The following is a 13,636-nucleotide window of genomic DNA, read 5'->3' as shown; positions in this document are numbered from 1 at the left end:
CAATATATATTGCAAAGCTTCTAATAACTAATTAGGCTACATAGGTTATGGTCCATCCAAAAGCTTTCCTATGATTTCTTTTGCAGTGGCACTGCACTTATTGCCCAGAGAAAAGCTAAAATAGATATGATAGTTCCAGGGCATGTGCAGAGTTTAGATGGACCAAGCTCCTTGGTGACAGGCATTGCAAGGACTCTTTTGTCATTTGCTAGTGGAGGATTTGATAAATACATTGAGCATCAGATGTACTGAATACAAGAAATGTGAAGCTTTGATGAAGTATAGGAAGTTGGAATTAGGGCTGGGTTTTATAAAGTAGTTTCTGACTCCCTGCTTCCAAACACTTTCTGTGCTGTATTCCTCGTTCAAGCAAGATATAGGTGGACGTATATCAAGCAAGACGTAGCTCAGCTGACTCAACTCACTTTCATTTTCTGATAATTAAAAATGATGGCATGAATCCCACCCAGATTTCTGTCACGGGTAATATATATCTTTGCATATAACCAAATATTTCTATGAACTCTGCCCACATTCTTACTAAGAACTGAAGTGAAAACAGATTAACATCTGTATAGAATGGGACTGCATGTCAGTGGATGGATTGCAAACAAAGTTAAATGATTGGGGGTGAAGGGGGAAAACATGTTTACTTGTTAAAATGGAAACAATCAGTCATGACTAAAGAGATGAAATATGTAGATGCAACTAATAGAACTCAGAGGACATTATGTGGCTGCTCTCATGAACAAAGAGACTACTCTTGAAAGTTGTATTCACATTTTTGCAATTCTCAAAAAAAAAATGTGTTGGTGTCTTTGGCATGTCAACAGAAAGAAGAGAATGCATCCTCCATCGTCAAGCTGTTCAGCCCAAATGCACACATTTTTAATGCTGTCACCAAATGCTGTGTCACTGGGGTGAGGGGGGGAGAGGTCTCCTGTCTGGGAATAGGAAACAAAGCACTTGGCTCCAGGTCTGAGCAATAAAATAGGCTACAGACATTTTTAACAAAGGAATTTGGACAGTTGGGACAAAAGGAGGACCCCTGTTCATCTTCCAAGGGCAGCTGCAAATACTGTGTTCACATTCGAGTGAGTAGTAAAAGGAACACATACTTCACACTGGCTGCCAGAGTGCTAAACGTATGATAAACACAATACACATATGTTCGGGGGACACATTCTCACAACTGAGACCACCCCCTTCGTCCTACCCCTTTGAATCTCGTTACACTACTGCTGCAAGCTCCTCCTTGCATTGCAGATGGATACACATCCACTGTATTCATTGCTATTTATTTATTTATTTATTTATTTATACTTTTCAAGTTTATACATTTTACTAACCTTACATTCATTTTGACATTTCCAAACTTGACTTCCATCCCCTTCTTTCTGCGGTTCCTTAAATTTTGTTTTTATTATCTTCTGCATATCCAAACTAACTGAATTTGTTCATTTATTCATCTTCAAATATACGTGTACTCTTATAAAACGGCAGGTTGTTACAATACTCCTGCCAATGTTTTTATATAATTTATCTGTAAATATTCAATAAACCGTTTGCATTCTTTTATTTAAAAAAAGTTATCTTGATTTCTTATTCTTCCGGTAAGTTTCGCCCAGCACTGTATTCATTGCTGGTCCTTCCTTAGGTTCCTAGAATCTGCTGCCGTTTTTCTGAGCCCTCCTTGTATCAACAGACACTCTCTTCTTCCTGTTTCTTGCTGCTCATAAGCAGCAGAAGCGAGTGCACCATGGCAGTAGGAGGAATGTAGAGAGGCAATGCCACCAGCATCTTCAGCTGAAGCAACCCAAGGTTGCAAGTTCCCATCCCGCGGAGGGAAATACTCCCCCATGGCAAAACATTCCTACCCTTGGAAAGCTAACATACAGAAAGGCTCCTTGCATACTATTCTCCCCAACATGCTAATTTTTCTACGGCAGTGTTAACACATCACAGTAAACCATAGCTAAGATTTGTTCTTTGCTTAGCGTCGTTCGTTCAGAGCAAAATGAACCACAATCCCTGGTTTGGATGCAACACTAAAGCCCCATCAGCACTAAACATTTAGAGCACTATGACGCCACTTTAAACAGTCATGGCTTCCCTCAAAGAATTCTTGGAACTGCAATTTGTTACGGATGCTGAAAGTTGTTAGGAGACCTACAATCCTCAGAGTGGGAACTGCAGCTCTGTGAAGGCACGACAGGGGTCTCCTGGTAATTCTCATGACTGTTTGAAGTGGTAAGGTACTGCTTTCAAAGCATAGTGCAGATGGCTCCTAAGCTGGAGGTCATCGCTTTTTGCTCCTGCTGGCAAGAGACTAGGAGCAAAGTGTGATAGATCTCAGTGTTCACTGCAAACTATGCTTACCCATGAAGTGGGCTTTTGTGTACGAAGCTTTCTCTGGAGGGCGGGGTAGATCTGAATGTGGGATTCCCACATCTATACTAAGAAGTGGTACCAACCCCAAAGGACTTTTAAAAATCTATATATCTATCTATCTATCTACCTACAGCCTTTTGGCCACCCAGATGTTTTGGACTACAATTCCCATCATCCCTCACCACTGGTCCTGATAGCTAGGGATCATGGGAGTTGTAGGCCAAAACATCTGGAGGGCTGCAGGTTGGGGGTGCCTGATCTACAGAATGCTGGAAGGTTGGTCCAAGAGGGAAAAAGCAATTATTGCTTAGATCCACATTCATGTATGCATATTCATGGCAGAAGACAGCTGTTACTAATGAACAGGGATACATGATGTTCCCACACTGCTCTCACCTAGAATCGTTTTCAAATATTTTTGATGTCTGTTTTACAACATTAATTTCAGTTTCCTAGCAGAAGTGACTTATTGGCTGATGTATCTGTCCCACTCTGAGACTGCAAGAGTAGTGTTTGTTCTAAACCTGCATTAAAAAAATTAAATTAACCATATGCTTGTGTTTATATTTTAGGCAATAGCTATGATTTGGAACCCCACTGCTCAAATACCAACATCCTGTGTTATTAATGCAACTGGCCTCTGAGCTTGTAAGTTTGAACTTCAGTGCTTTTGGCTGGTGAACAAAATGAAAATCATGTATGTTTTGGTTTTGCTGACATATCTTGATATAATTCACTTAAAATCAAGAATCTGTACTGCTGTCACTTTGAAAGCACAAGGAGAGAAAGCTATTTAAGCACATACTATTCACCAAAACATTTGGAAAAGAGGGTCTGCTGTTTGCACACAAAGTGTAGACTTTCCAAATCCAATATGGTCTTGTTGACGTGGTCCTTGGTGGTCTTGTCACGATGCAGTGAATTACATGCTGTGTTAGTTGGTCCAGCCTTGCTCACAACATGGAACTTTGCCAATAACTTAGGTGGAATAAAACTTAGTATAAAAGGTTTTGCTGGAGTAAAGGTCAGTTCTCATGTTACATCTTCCAGACACAGGAGACATTCCTAAATCTGTATGCATAGTGACCTAGTTAGGCAAAACACAGCCCTGACTCAATGGCCCACTTCACATGTAACATTAAATCCCAGTTAAAAAGTCAGTAGTTTGGGAGAAGTGAAGCAGGGACTTTTGAGCATCGTGCACTTACAGACTGCTTGTTCAAATATATCCATAGTTAAATTTTAACTACGGTTTAACGTTACATGAACAGCAGGCTAATATATGAAATCCAGGATTACAAAATAGGCTTGGGGTTTTATGGATTTCTTATGGCGCTTAATCTATTCACTGCAAAATCACCCACTGGTTCCAAGCCAAAGGCATCCAGGAGTTCTGGTGTGTACATGGTGGTCCTGTTTATCCATGAACACCTTTAGTCATGTTAACTACAGAGGAATTGAGTCGTACCTGTGTGCTACCCATTCACACAGAGCACGTGGACAGATACAGGAGTGTTTCCTGCTTTTACAGATCTGCGACTTGAGAGCTCACCCTCAAAATCCGCAATCTGAGATGCCATTGAGCACAGGCAAACCTCAACAATTTTGATAGGAATTAAATGTAACTGGATGAAGGATCATGGAAAACCCATACTTCCTTTGCTGGACCAAAAGCGTTTTAAATCAGTAGCCTTTAGAACGACGGCTTACTGCTATCCCCAACCTAGAATGTGGGTTTTAAAAAAAAATCATATAGGTCCATCCTTCTCCTTCCTTCAAAAATAATTAACCAGAAAAATAACAAAAAGAAAGTGCGCAGCCCACCCTAGAGCAAGCAATGATATACCAACTGAGCTTTTTAAATTTATTCTTAGCAATTATTTTGAAGATGAGAGAAGCAAAGCACTCTCCTTGTGCCAGATGGCAACTGGCAACTTTCAAATCACTCCACGGCTATAAAATTAACCACGGATGTATTATGAAAGTGGCCAGTTTGTTGAGTAACTGACCAGCTAAGCGCATGCCAGCAAAGCCCAGAAGATTGCGCATTATTTCTCTCTCACGTCAACTAATCTTAAATTTGTGCCCCAGAAAGAGGAATGGCATTCTGCTTTACCAAACAAATGGGCAACTATTCTGTTGACAAATATTTGTATATAGTTGTAAATGGGGGGAAAAACTATTTACATATAAGCATAAGACATATACATACCTGTGCAACCCGTTGTTCCTTTCTTGCCAGAATAACCCATATCACAGTGACAGATAAAGGAGCCTCTTGTATTCTCACAGCTTCCGCTCAGACAGATGTTCGGGTTCAGCTCACATTCATTAACATCTGTAGGGGGGAAGGGGTTATAGTTGTAAAAATCTTAAGAAACTGCTACTCACATTTCACTCTAAATACAAGTATTGTTATAAACTATTACAAAAAGGGAGGAAGTAGCTATGACATTTTTGGCAGGGGAATGATATGGTTTTGGAAACAGATCCATGCAGTGCTGTGAAAAGATTGGAGCCAAAGGATAGTATTCAACTGACTTCCACACATCGCGGTGAGCCATTAAAATGAATGGCCATGACTGACTTAGGCCCATTAACGTCAATGGGTCTACCCTGAGTAAAAGTGAGTTGAAAACAACCCAAAGTCTTAAGCCATTTAGGAAGCTGAGGATAGTCTTGTTTCTAGCTCCTTGAAGGTAAACTCAAAAGAAGTAACCTGGAAGTTTTCTTCCTTAGAGTTGTGATGGGAAGAGAAACAAGCCCTGGAAATCTTCAGAGAGATTTATCTACCTCAACCCTCTGATGGCTGTTCCTATTCATTTGAATATGAGCATTCCCTTCTACTTCTCGCCCCCCCCCCATTGGCTCCTAGCTTGTTATTTCCATTTTCATGAGCCCAGAATCTCTAAGAGTGAATATATCTGGCCTATGTTTTCTTATTATATTCTGAATGTTCCTCCACCAATGGTATTAAAAAGTGCAGTCACCTACCAAGGTCTTAATGTTCTCCACTATCTTCTTGTGTGGAACATTTCCCCCTCCTTAGGGTAATTTCAATCCTAAAAGGTCTGGAATCATTCCACTGGAATCCCAACCCTGTTTATAAAGGCTTCACTTCTGAAGATCTGCACTTCAACTGAGGCTTCCTTAGCCTGTTTCACATTAGACACTTTATCAAAATGCTCCAGAAGCTCACAGAAAGGATTTTCACTCTTGATAGGGATAACATGCATGAAACTTATAGCAAGTGTGCTAGCTCTGCCCCTCATCCCAGCCATCATCAGCTTCTGCCAACTCCAAGACAACTGTGTACAGCAGGGCTGCCTCCTATACTCAGAGAAGCTCTCACACATTTTGGAACTCTGGAAAACCAAAGTTCCACACAAATGGAAGAATCCACAAGGATAGGAGACTCTGTCAGGAGCTCATCCTACATGAGTAGGACCCTGGTAGAGACACATGCCCGACTGGCATGTTCACTCCCTCCTGGTCGATCGTTCGGGAGCTTCAAAAGCTTTATTCTGCCCGAACATCACAGCGACCGATGCCAATAGACATCGGCAACACTTAGGGATCCGCAGAGTCTTTGCATCTTGCATGACAGACCTCAGCAACTCATCATTTTGGCTAATCTACTTTGTTTACATATAAACACACATGGAGCACTGCAACATGGCTCTCTTTAGCATCAGACAGCAAAGAGAAAAAGAACAAAGGACAATAGTTCCACTTCACGGAACACAGTAACACAAATATCCTGTCTCCGTCACTTCCCACTTTGTGGAGTCAAAATATACACCGTCATGTGACAGACAAAAATCCCATGACTGCAGTCATGGAGCAGGAATTCTAACAGACTCCCCTGCTGCAAACAGTCACCCTGGAAGATGCAGAGGGCCAGAGCAATGTGGAAGTGCATGGGTGGAGAGGGTGCACTCACAAAATTACTCTTTGCTCCTCAAGTGTTTAGTTAAGGCCTGCTCAAAATGTCAGAATGGGGTTTGTGTGCCCTTTTCAGCAGATAATCTCAGAGAAAACAGAATACCATATTTTTCCATGTATGAGATGCCCCCATGTATAAGACAACCCCCAATTTGAAACTTAAAAAAAAATTGGGGGAAATATAGTCTTATCCACAAAAAAATACGGTATGTTTTAAACATTTTCCTTTATTTATTTTTTAAACAACTAAACAGAAACATTTCTGTGTTCACCATCTTTGAAAAACAGGAGTCTTTCGAAGGCACTTTTATAAGGTTTCATCTGCAGCCAGCATCTTCCAAATGATGTGAAAATGACACTAAGCGATCTTGATAAGTAGTGGCAAACAATTGACTGCAATCTATCATCTACATTAGTAACACTGATGAAGAGTTACTGCTTGCTTGAAAATTTAAAACAAACCACCATCTCCTTTATTTTCATCACAGGCAGGTTACAAACAGGATTAGGGTAATATATTTTTTACTTGCCTAAACAAGACTTCATGTCATCAGATGTCATGAATCCATCATAGCAAAGACACCTGTATTCTCCAGGTATGTTAGTGCACTGGCCCCCATCACAGATGTTATGATTGTCTTCACACTCATCAATATCTGCAAGAAAAAGTGACAAATTCTTAACCAGTTGACATCCAAATCTATGCTTTCTGTCTTAGTTAAGTGATACTTATTTCTAGAAGCGAAAGTACAGAATTGCCACATTACATCTATTAAAGCTAAGGAAGTCCACATATAGATTTCTTTTGCAGAATAATCTTTTATTATAGTATAATATTTTGCATCTGCTCTCTCTTCTGGAAAAAGCTTTGCAATATTTAGCATTTAAAATTTAACACTTATCCATACCCCTGTTAATTCTCAGTGGCCAGGAAACTGATCTAAGATGCTGGAAATTCCTCTTTTCTTGCAGCTACCAAGCTGTTTAAACTTATTGGGTGATATCCAATGTCAGCCATACTCAGAGTAGATCCACTAAAAATCAAATTGTGTGATTTTAATGGGTCTACTCTGAGTATAACTTATTTTTTTAGGGGGGAAACTCTCCGTGTTTTATAATTGCAAACTTTTATAAGTTCTCATGATTTTTTTTCCTTGACAATAACACCACATACTAGCTTAAGATCCAAAACTTTGCTTGGTTACTCAAAGGAAATGTTTGCAAAACAAAGAGCTGAGCTGAGAACCCCCTCTCTTCGGAGAGAAAGGGTGTAACTCACAAGGAGATGAGTCCATTGTGTATGTTAGGAATGATGCAGCTGCAGAAAACTTAACTCATTTTAACTACTGGGTCCAAGAGTTTTCGGACCATTATTCATTTTCTGCGCAGCCAACACAAAACAAACAGATACTGTTCTAACTGTTGTTTTTGTAAGGAGATGCAACCTGGAAGACATCTCTTGCTGGCTACTGCTTTTCTTATTAATCACATGACGCTATCACACTCATCAGCTGTTTGGAACTACATCCTTAGCTGAACTGGCATGGAAAAAAAACTTATTTGTAAGCCACATATAATTAATTTATTTCAAGCCTGCACATGGAAAATCTGCCCCACCTATTACTTCCCCCTTGCACTTCATGGCCTTCAGACACTGCTGACTGCTGGGGGGGACACCCTTCATCTCTGTACTGATGTATACATAACTGTCAAACTAGGATAAAGGTAAAGGTAAAGGGACCCTTGACCATTAGGTCCAGTAATAGCCGACTCTGGAGTTGCGGCGCTCATCTCGCTTTATTGGCCGAGGGAGCCGGCGTACAGCTTCCGGGTCATGTGGCCAGCATGACTAAGCCGCTTCTGGCAAACCAGAGCAGTGCACGGAAACGCCGTTTACCTTCCCGCCGCAGCGGTGCCTATTTATCTACTTGCACTTTGATGTGCTTTCGAACTGCTAGGTTGGCAGAAGCAGGGACCGAGCAACGGGAGCTCACCCCATCGCGGGGATTCGAACCGCCGACCTTCTGATCGGCAAGTCCTAGGCTTTGTGGTTTAACCCACGGTGCCACCCGTGTCCCTGTGTCAAACTAGGATACCTCTGAGGAAACGGGATCTATTCCACAAAACCTTAAGCCGCAATCAATGGCTTTCTCAACAGCAGTGGCGTAGCGTGGGGGGTGCAGGGGGGGCCGGCCGCACCGGGCGCAACATCTGGGGGTTAGGGTTAGGGGGCGCAAATCCACTGGTTATGGGGCGCAAATCCATGGGTTAGGGGGCATTAATTACTTGCCTTGCCCCGGGTGCTGACAACCCACGCTACGCCACTGCTCAACAGGGGTACAAAGATTGTTGAAGCTTCCTCCCCGGATCAAAAAATAATTAAAAGCTAGCTGTATTATAAATGCCATCATTTATTAGAGGCATTTATAATGCAGCTAGATTTTAATTAGAGGCATTTATAGTCCTTCAAGAGGTGTTGGGCACTGTATATGGTCTTTCTCTTTTTCTTCTCATAGCTACTCAGTGAGGTATGCAAGGAAGCATATCAGGTTTTCTTGGTCTGCGTCTAGCCACTGTTCCAAAGACGACATGTTCCCTTTTCTCCTTTTCCCTCTGCCTTGCCTCTACCATACTGCCTCTCTTTTATTAAGGGACAGAAACATAATGCACAGAGAACCATGACTCTTTGACAGCCAGAAACCCAATCTTCAATAAGCGCTTGTGCCAGAAGAACTTGTGTTTAAACAAGCATTTCCCCACTGAAGGAAGCGGGCACCTTAAAATTAAAGCACTCTGGTAGAATATCTTTGTGCATCATGGTTTCCTGTTCCTAATACGTGGATGCTGTCACATCTGTGAAAAGAGGCCACTGCAAGAAGTTGGAAAATTGTACTTCAATACTGAATACAGATAACCTTTTAAAATGAGAAAGCTGTGTGTGCGGAGGATTATGGCCAACCCACATCCTTCCTGCAGAATCTTTGGCCTGCGAAATAATACGCCTGTGCCCTTATTGCATAATTCCTGTGACTATAATTTATTTTAACTGTTTTAGTTCTGAATTTTAAATTGTGGTAACCCACCGTGTGGCTAATACAACAACAACAACAAGTTCCAAAAGGCAGAGTTTTTTAATTTGAAATTGTAAGGTTTCACACTCCATTTCCCTAGCCTCCAAAGCGGCCTGGTGCAACAATTTATTTATTTTTCATTTGCTTATAAAATTATTTGTATGCCACTTTTTTTGGATGTAACCCATCCAAGGCATCCCACGGAATAACAAGAACACAAAATTAAGATCAGCAGAGGGCGCCATCTTGGTACACCTCCCTCAGTTGGTGGGAGTGGCCCAGGAAAGGGCACTCTCTGTGGCAGCCCCATAGTTGTGGAATTCCCTTCCCACAGAGATGCGTCTGGCATCTTCACTATATAGCTTTCAGCAAATACTGAAGATGCACCTCTTTGCCCAGGCTTTGGACACCTGAGACAGGTGTTATCAGGACTCACCCTATTCTTGTGTCTGTACTATGCTTTAACTGTTTTAAATTCTCAATTTTTAATTGTTGCAACATACCCTACGACCTGCTGGTGAAGGGCAAGATAAGAATAATGCAATGATCTGAAATAATCAGCATTTTAACAAGGTCTGCAACATTAACAGTTATTTAAACATCCCATTAAAACAGTTACAGAGACGAATAAGGCTATTAATCCTGCTACATGTGGCTCCCAAATCTGATAGTTAGGGCAGCAATCCATTGCATAAATGTGTGGAAATACCACTGATCTCGATGGAACTTCTAAGTAAACATGCAAAGGATTGGGTTGCAAAAATGGCAATGACGAATACATAAAGTGAGAATAAGGCAACAAATACGGCCAAAGAACCAGAAGCAGCTTGGCAGTGGCTGTCAGTATAAATGTTCACAAATTGACTTTACCAGTGCAAGTTCTGTGGTCTGGCATTAGTGCATATCCTGGTCTGCAGCTACACTCATAGCTGCCTTCCGAATTTGTACAGAACGTGTCGCAGCCACCGTTCATAATGTCGCATTCGTTAATATCTAGAAAGAAAGAAATGACAATGTAAAGCACAAAATATTTTTTATTCCTTTTTAAAAAATAAATAAATAATACTGCCTGTCAGGCTGTGGAAGTTTGAAAGTTCTCAGTGTGCTTTTAAACTGACACTAAACTGATTAGTATTATCTTAGGACACTCCAAAGTTTTCATTCCAATATGTTGCGGGGGTGGGGGGGAATATGTTCAGACAGGAAAATCAAATAGTGGAATGTCCAACTGTCGGGCTAAAATTATAAAAGGGGGGAAACTGATTCCACACTTTGAATTGTAGGTTGATGTAGGTTGCATCTCTGTAGATTTCCTGCCCCCAAGGGGCTTACAACCTAGAAAAGGGGGGGTGGCGGTGTTGTGCAGCTCATTTTACATCTGAAGATATGATGGGCTAACTCACACGAATCTTGGGGTAGGGCAAGTTTTCTTTTTCAAGGAAGATTCAAAAAGACGATTGGTTGAAGTGGCCCACCCTCCAGTTCTATCTACCTCATTCTGAAGCTGCTCAGTAATATAGTTTCTGCACACGAAAGCTTATACCAAGAACAAACTTAGTTGGTCTCTAAGGTGCTACGGGACAATTTTTTAATATATATGTATATTTCACTATTCTTAACTCTATGTTTTGTTTGCTAGTGTTCACAAATTGATTCCTTCTTGTAAGTTATAGTGTGTGTGTGTGTGTGTGCGTGCGCGCGCGCGCGCGCGCGCTACCTACTACTGACCCATGAGGAAAACAAAGCTCTTACCAACACAGAACAATTTGTCAGGCGTGGACTGATATCCAGGGTTGCAGGCACACTGGTATTTTCCAATGAGGTTGACACAATGCCCATTTCTGCACAGATTTACACTCAGGTCGCATTCATTAATGTCTATTTGAAAAGGAAAAAAGAAAGGCAGACTTTTTAAGTTCCTATGAACGATCTTTGTCTTCTACCTGCCCCTCACCACCACCCCAGCTGAATAGTTCATATAATTTATTCCATTCGTATTCCACTTTCTTCTTCCAAGAAGCTTGTGCTGGCATATACAGGGCTGCCCCTTCTCATTTAATCCCCAGAGCACCCCTGTGATGTAGGCTGAGAGGCGGTGACTGGCCCAAGGTCACCCAGCGAGCTTCATGGACGAGTGTGGATTTGAACCCTGATCTCCCAGGTTCTCGTTCAACACTCAAAACCACTACACCACACTGGCTCTCTATGTTGATGGTAGCCCTGAGGACAGATAAGAAGACCTGGTAACAATAGTGAAAACAGAATATGGAGTTGAAGGAGAAAGGGCTGTGCACTGTGCAGTGGTGTAGAGTGGGTTGTCAGCACCCGGGGCAAGGCAAGTAATTTGCGCCCCCTAGAGTGAGTGAGCCAGGTAGGGGCAGAGAGCTGCGAGTGCGAGCGCGCGCCCCCCCCCGATGTTGCGCCCGGTGCGGCCGGCCCCCCCTGCACCCCCCACGCTACGCCACTGGCACTGTGCCCTAGGTTATGAAATTTGCCCAAGCACCAGCAGCTGAGTTTTGGCTGCACAAAGCTACATTCCTGCCAAGAATAGAAGAAGCCGCCAGGGATTTTAAGCCAAACTCCAGCCTAAGATCTACTCTCAGAAAGGCGAAAAGGAAAGAAGAACAGAAGAACTGCATTTCACCTGAATTTCAGCTTAGTGCACTTCCGGTTAAGTGGAAAGATCCACCACACATGGGCGGAAGTTAAACATGCACTATGGAAATTAATATAGATGAGTTTTAAACAACTCTGAAACTGGGGGAACCACAGAATCTGTAATCAAGTGGGGAGGGATCCTCCAGCTCAACTGAAACCAGGTTTTACTTCCTCATTAACTAGTTCCACTAGTGGTTAACATAAGCTTTGCCATCTGAAACATCACAACAAAACCTTAATTTTGTAACGGGGGGTGGGGGGAGGGGGAAATAAACCTAAACTTTCATTTAGAGACAGGGGCTTAAAGCAAGAGATGAAAGATTTCCGTTTTAACAGCAGTGAGGCCCAGAGTTGCGTGGGTGGGTTGCCCGAGTTTCTACACTCACAGAAAGCTAGCTTGTCAGGGATTGGGTTCGGACCCAGACGTTGCCCAAACACTTAGGTTTCTTTAATATGAGAGCAGTGTTTTTTGTTTTTTAAAAATAATAATAGGGGAAGGATTCAAACATACTGGAGCCTTATACCAAGTCAGAACTTTGGTCCATCTAGCTCAGTACTGTCTAAACTGACTGGCAGCAACTGTCCATGGTTTCAGGCAAGGGACATTCTCAACCACACCTGGAGGTGATGGGCAGTGAACATTGAACCTTATGCATGCAAAGCAGATACTCTACCATTGAGCAGTGATCCCTTTTATTATTAGTAGTAGTAGTAGTAGTGGTAGTAGTAGTAGTAGTAACAGTAGTATTTTGATCCTATATTTGCAGTCTGAGCTGCAAGAGGAAAACGCTGCAGCACATTAATTCTGCTGAGCATGTAGTTTAGCTCTTCCTTGCAACAGGTTTCAGAAACAAAGCACCTATGGGCAAGGATCTTGCTCCTGATGAGATAATCATTAAAACCAGGAAAACGTACTGTATTTTTCGCTCCATAGGACGCACTTTTTCCCCTCCAAAAATGAAGGGGAAATGTGTGTGCGTCCTATGGGGCGAATGCAGGCTTTCGCTGAAGCCTGGAGAGCGAGAGGCATCGGTGCGCACCGATCCCTCTCGCTCTCCAGGCTTCAGGAAGCTATCTGCAAGCCTTGCAAGCCCGGTGGGAGTTCCCGCGGGCTCACAAGGCTTGCAGGCAGCAGCCTGCAGCCCCGGCGAGTGTCCGCAAGCCTTGCGCGCCCGGCAGGAGGTCCCGCCGAGCGCGCGAGGCTTGGGGCGGCAGCCTGTCGCCCGAAGCACGGGAAGCCCTCCGGAGGGCTCCCCGTGCTTCGGGCGAGTGTCTGCAAGCCTTGCGCGCCCGGCAGGAGGTCCCGCCGAGCGCGCGAGGCTTGGGGCGGCAGCCTGTCGCCCGAAGCACGGGAAGCCCTCCGGAGGGCTCCCCGTGCTTCGGGCGAGTGTCTGCAAGCCTTGCGCGCCCGGCAGGAGGTCCCGCCGAGCGCGCGAGGCTTGGGGCGGTAGCCTGCAGCCCGAAGCACGCGGAGCCCTCCAGAGGGTGCCCCGTGCTTCTTGCAGGTGTGCACAAGGCTTGGGGCGGCAGCCGCGGCGGGGGGGGAATAATTTTTTTTATTCATTTCCCCC

At 43.2% G+C, this 13,636-nt stretch overlaps 1 protein-coding gene across 2 annotated transcripts in view; it reads right to left on the bottom strand.

Moving 5' to 3' along the window:
• Positions 1-13,636, bottom strand: part of FBN1 (fibrillin 1) — a 224,960-nt gene that overhangs the window by 65,941 nt on the left and 145,383 nt on the right. For both annotated transcript variants that reach the window (XM_080980204.1, XM_080980203.1), the window contains exons 29-32: positions 11,160-11,285; positions 10,278-10,400; positions 6,867-6,992; positions 4,604-4,729 (exon numbers count right to left, since the gene is read on the bottom strand). In XM_080980204.1, the coding sequence (XP_080836330.1) occupies positions 4,604-4,729; positions 6,867-6,992; positions 10,278-10,400; positions 11,160-11,285 (501 nt within the window). The remainder of the gene's footprint in view (positions 1-4,603; positions 4,730-6,866; positions 6,993-10,277; positions 10,401-11,159; positions 11,286-13,636) is intronic.

Source organism: Podarcis pityusensis, assembly GCF_964106645.2.
Source record: "Podarcis pityusensis genome assembly, chromosome: 14".
Taxonomy (NCBI): Eukaryota; Metazoa; Chordata; class Lepidosauria; order Squamata; family Lacertidae; genus Podarcis; species Podarcis pityusensis.
The sequence above is the reverse complement of the archived record's forward strand: the minus strand, read 5'-3'. Positions and strand labels throughout refer to the sequence as shown.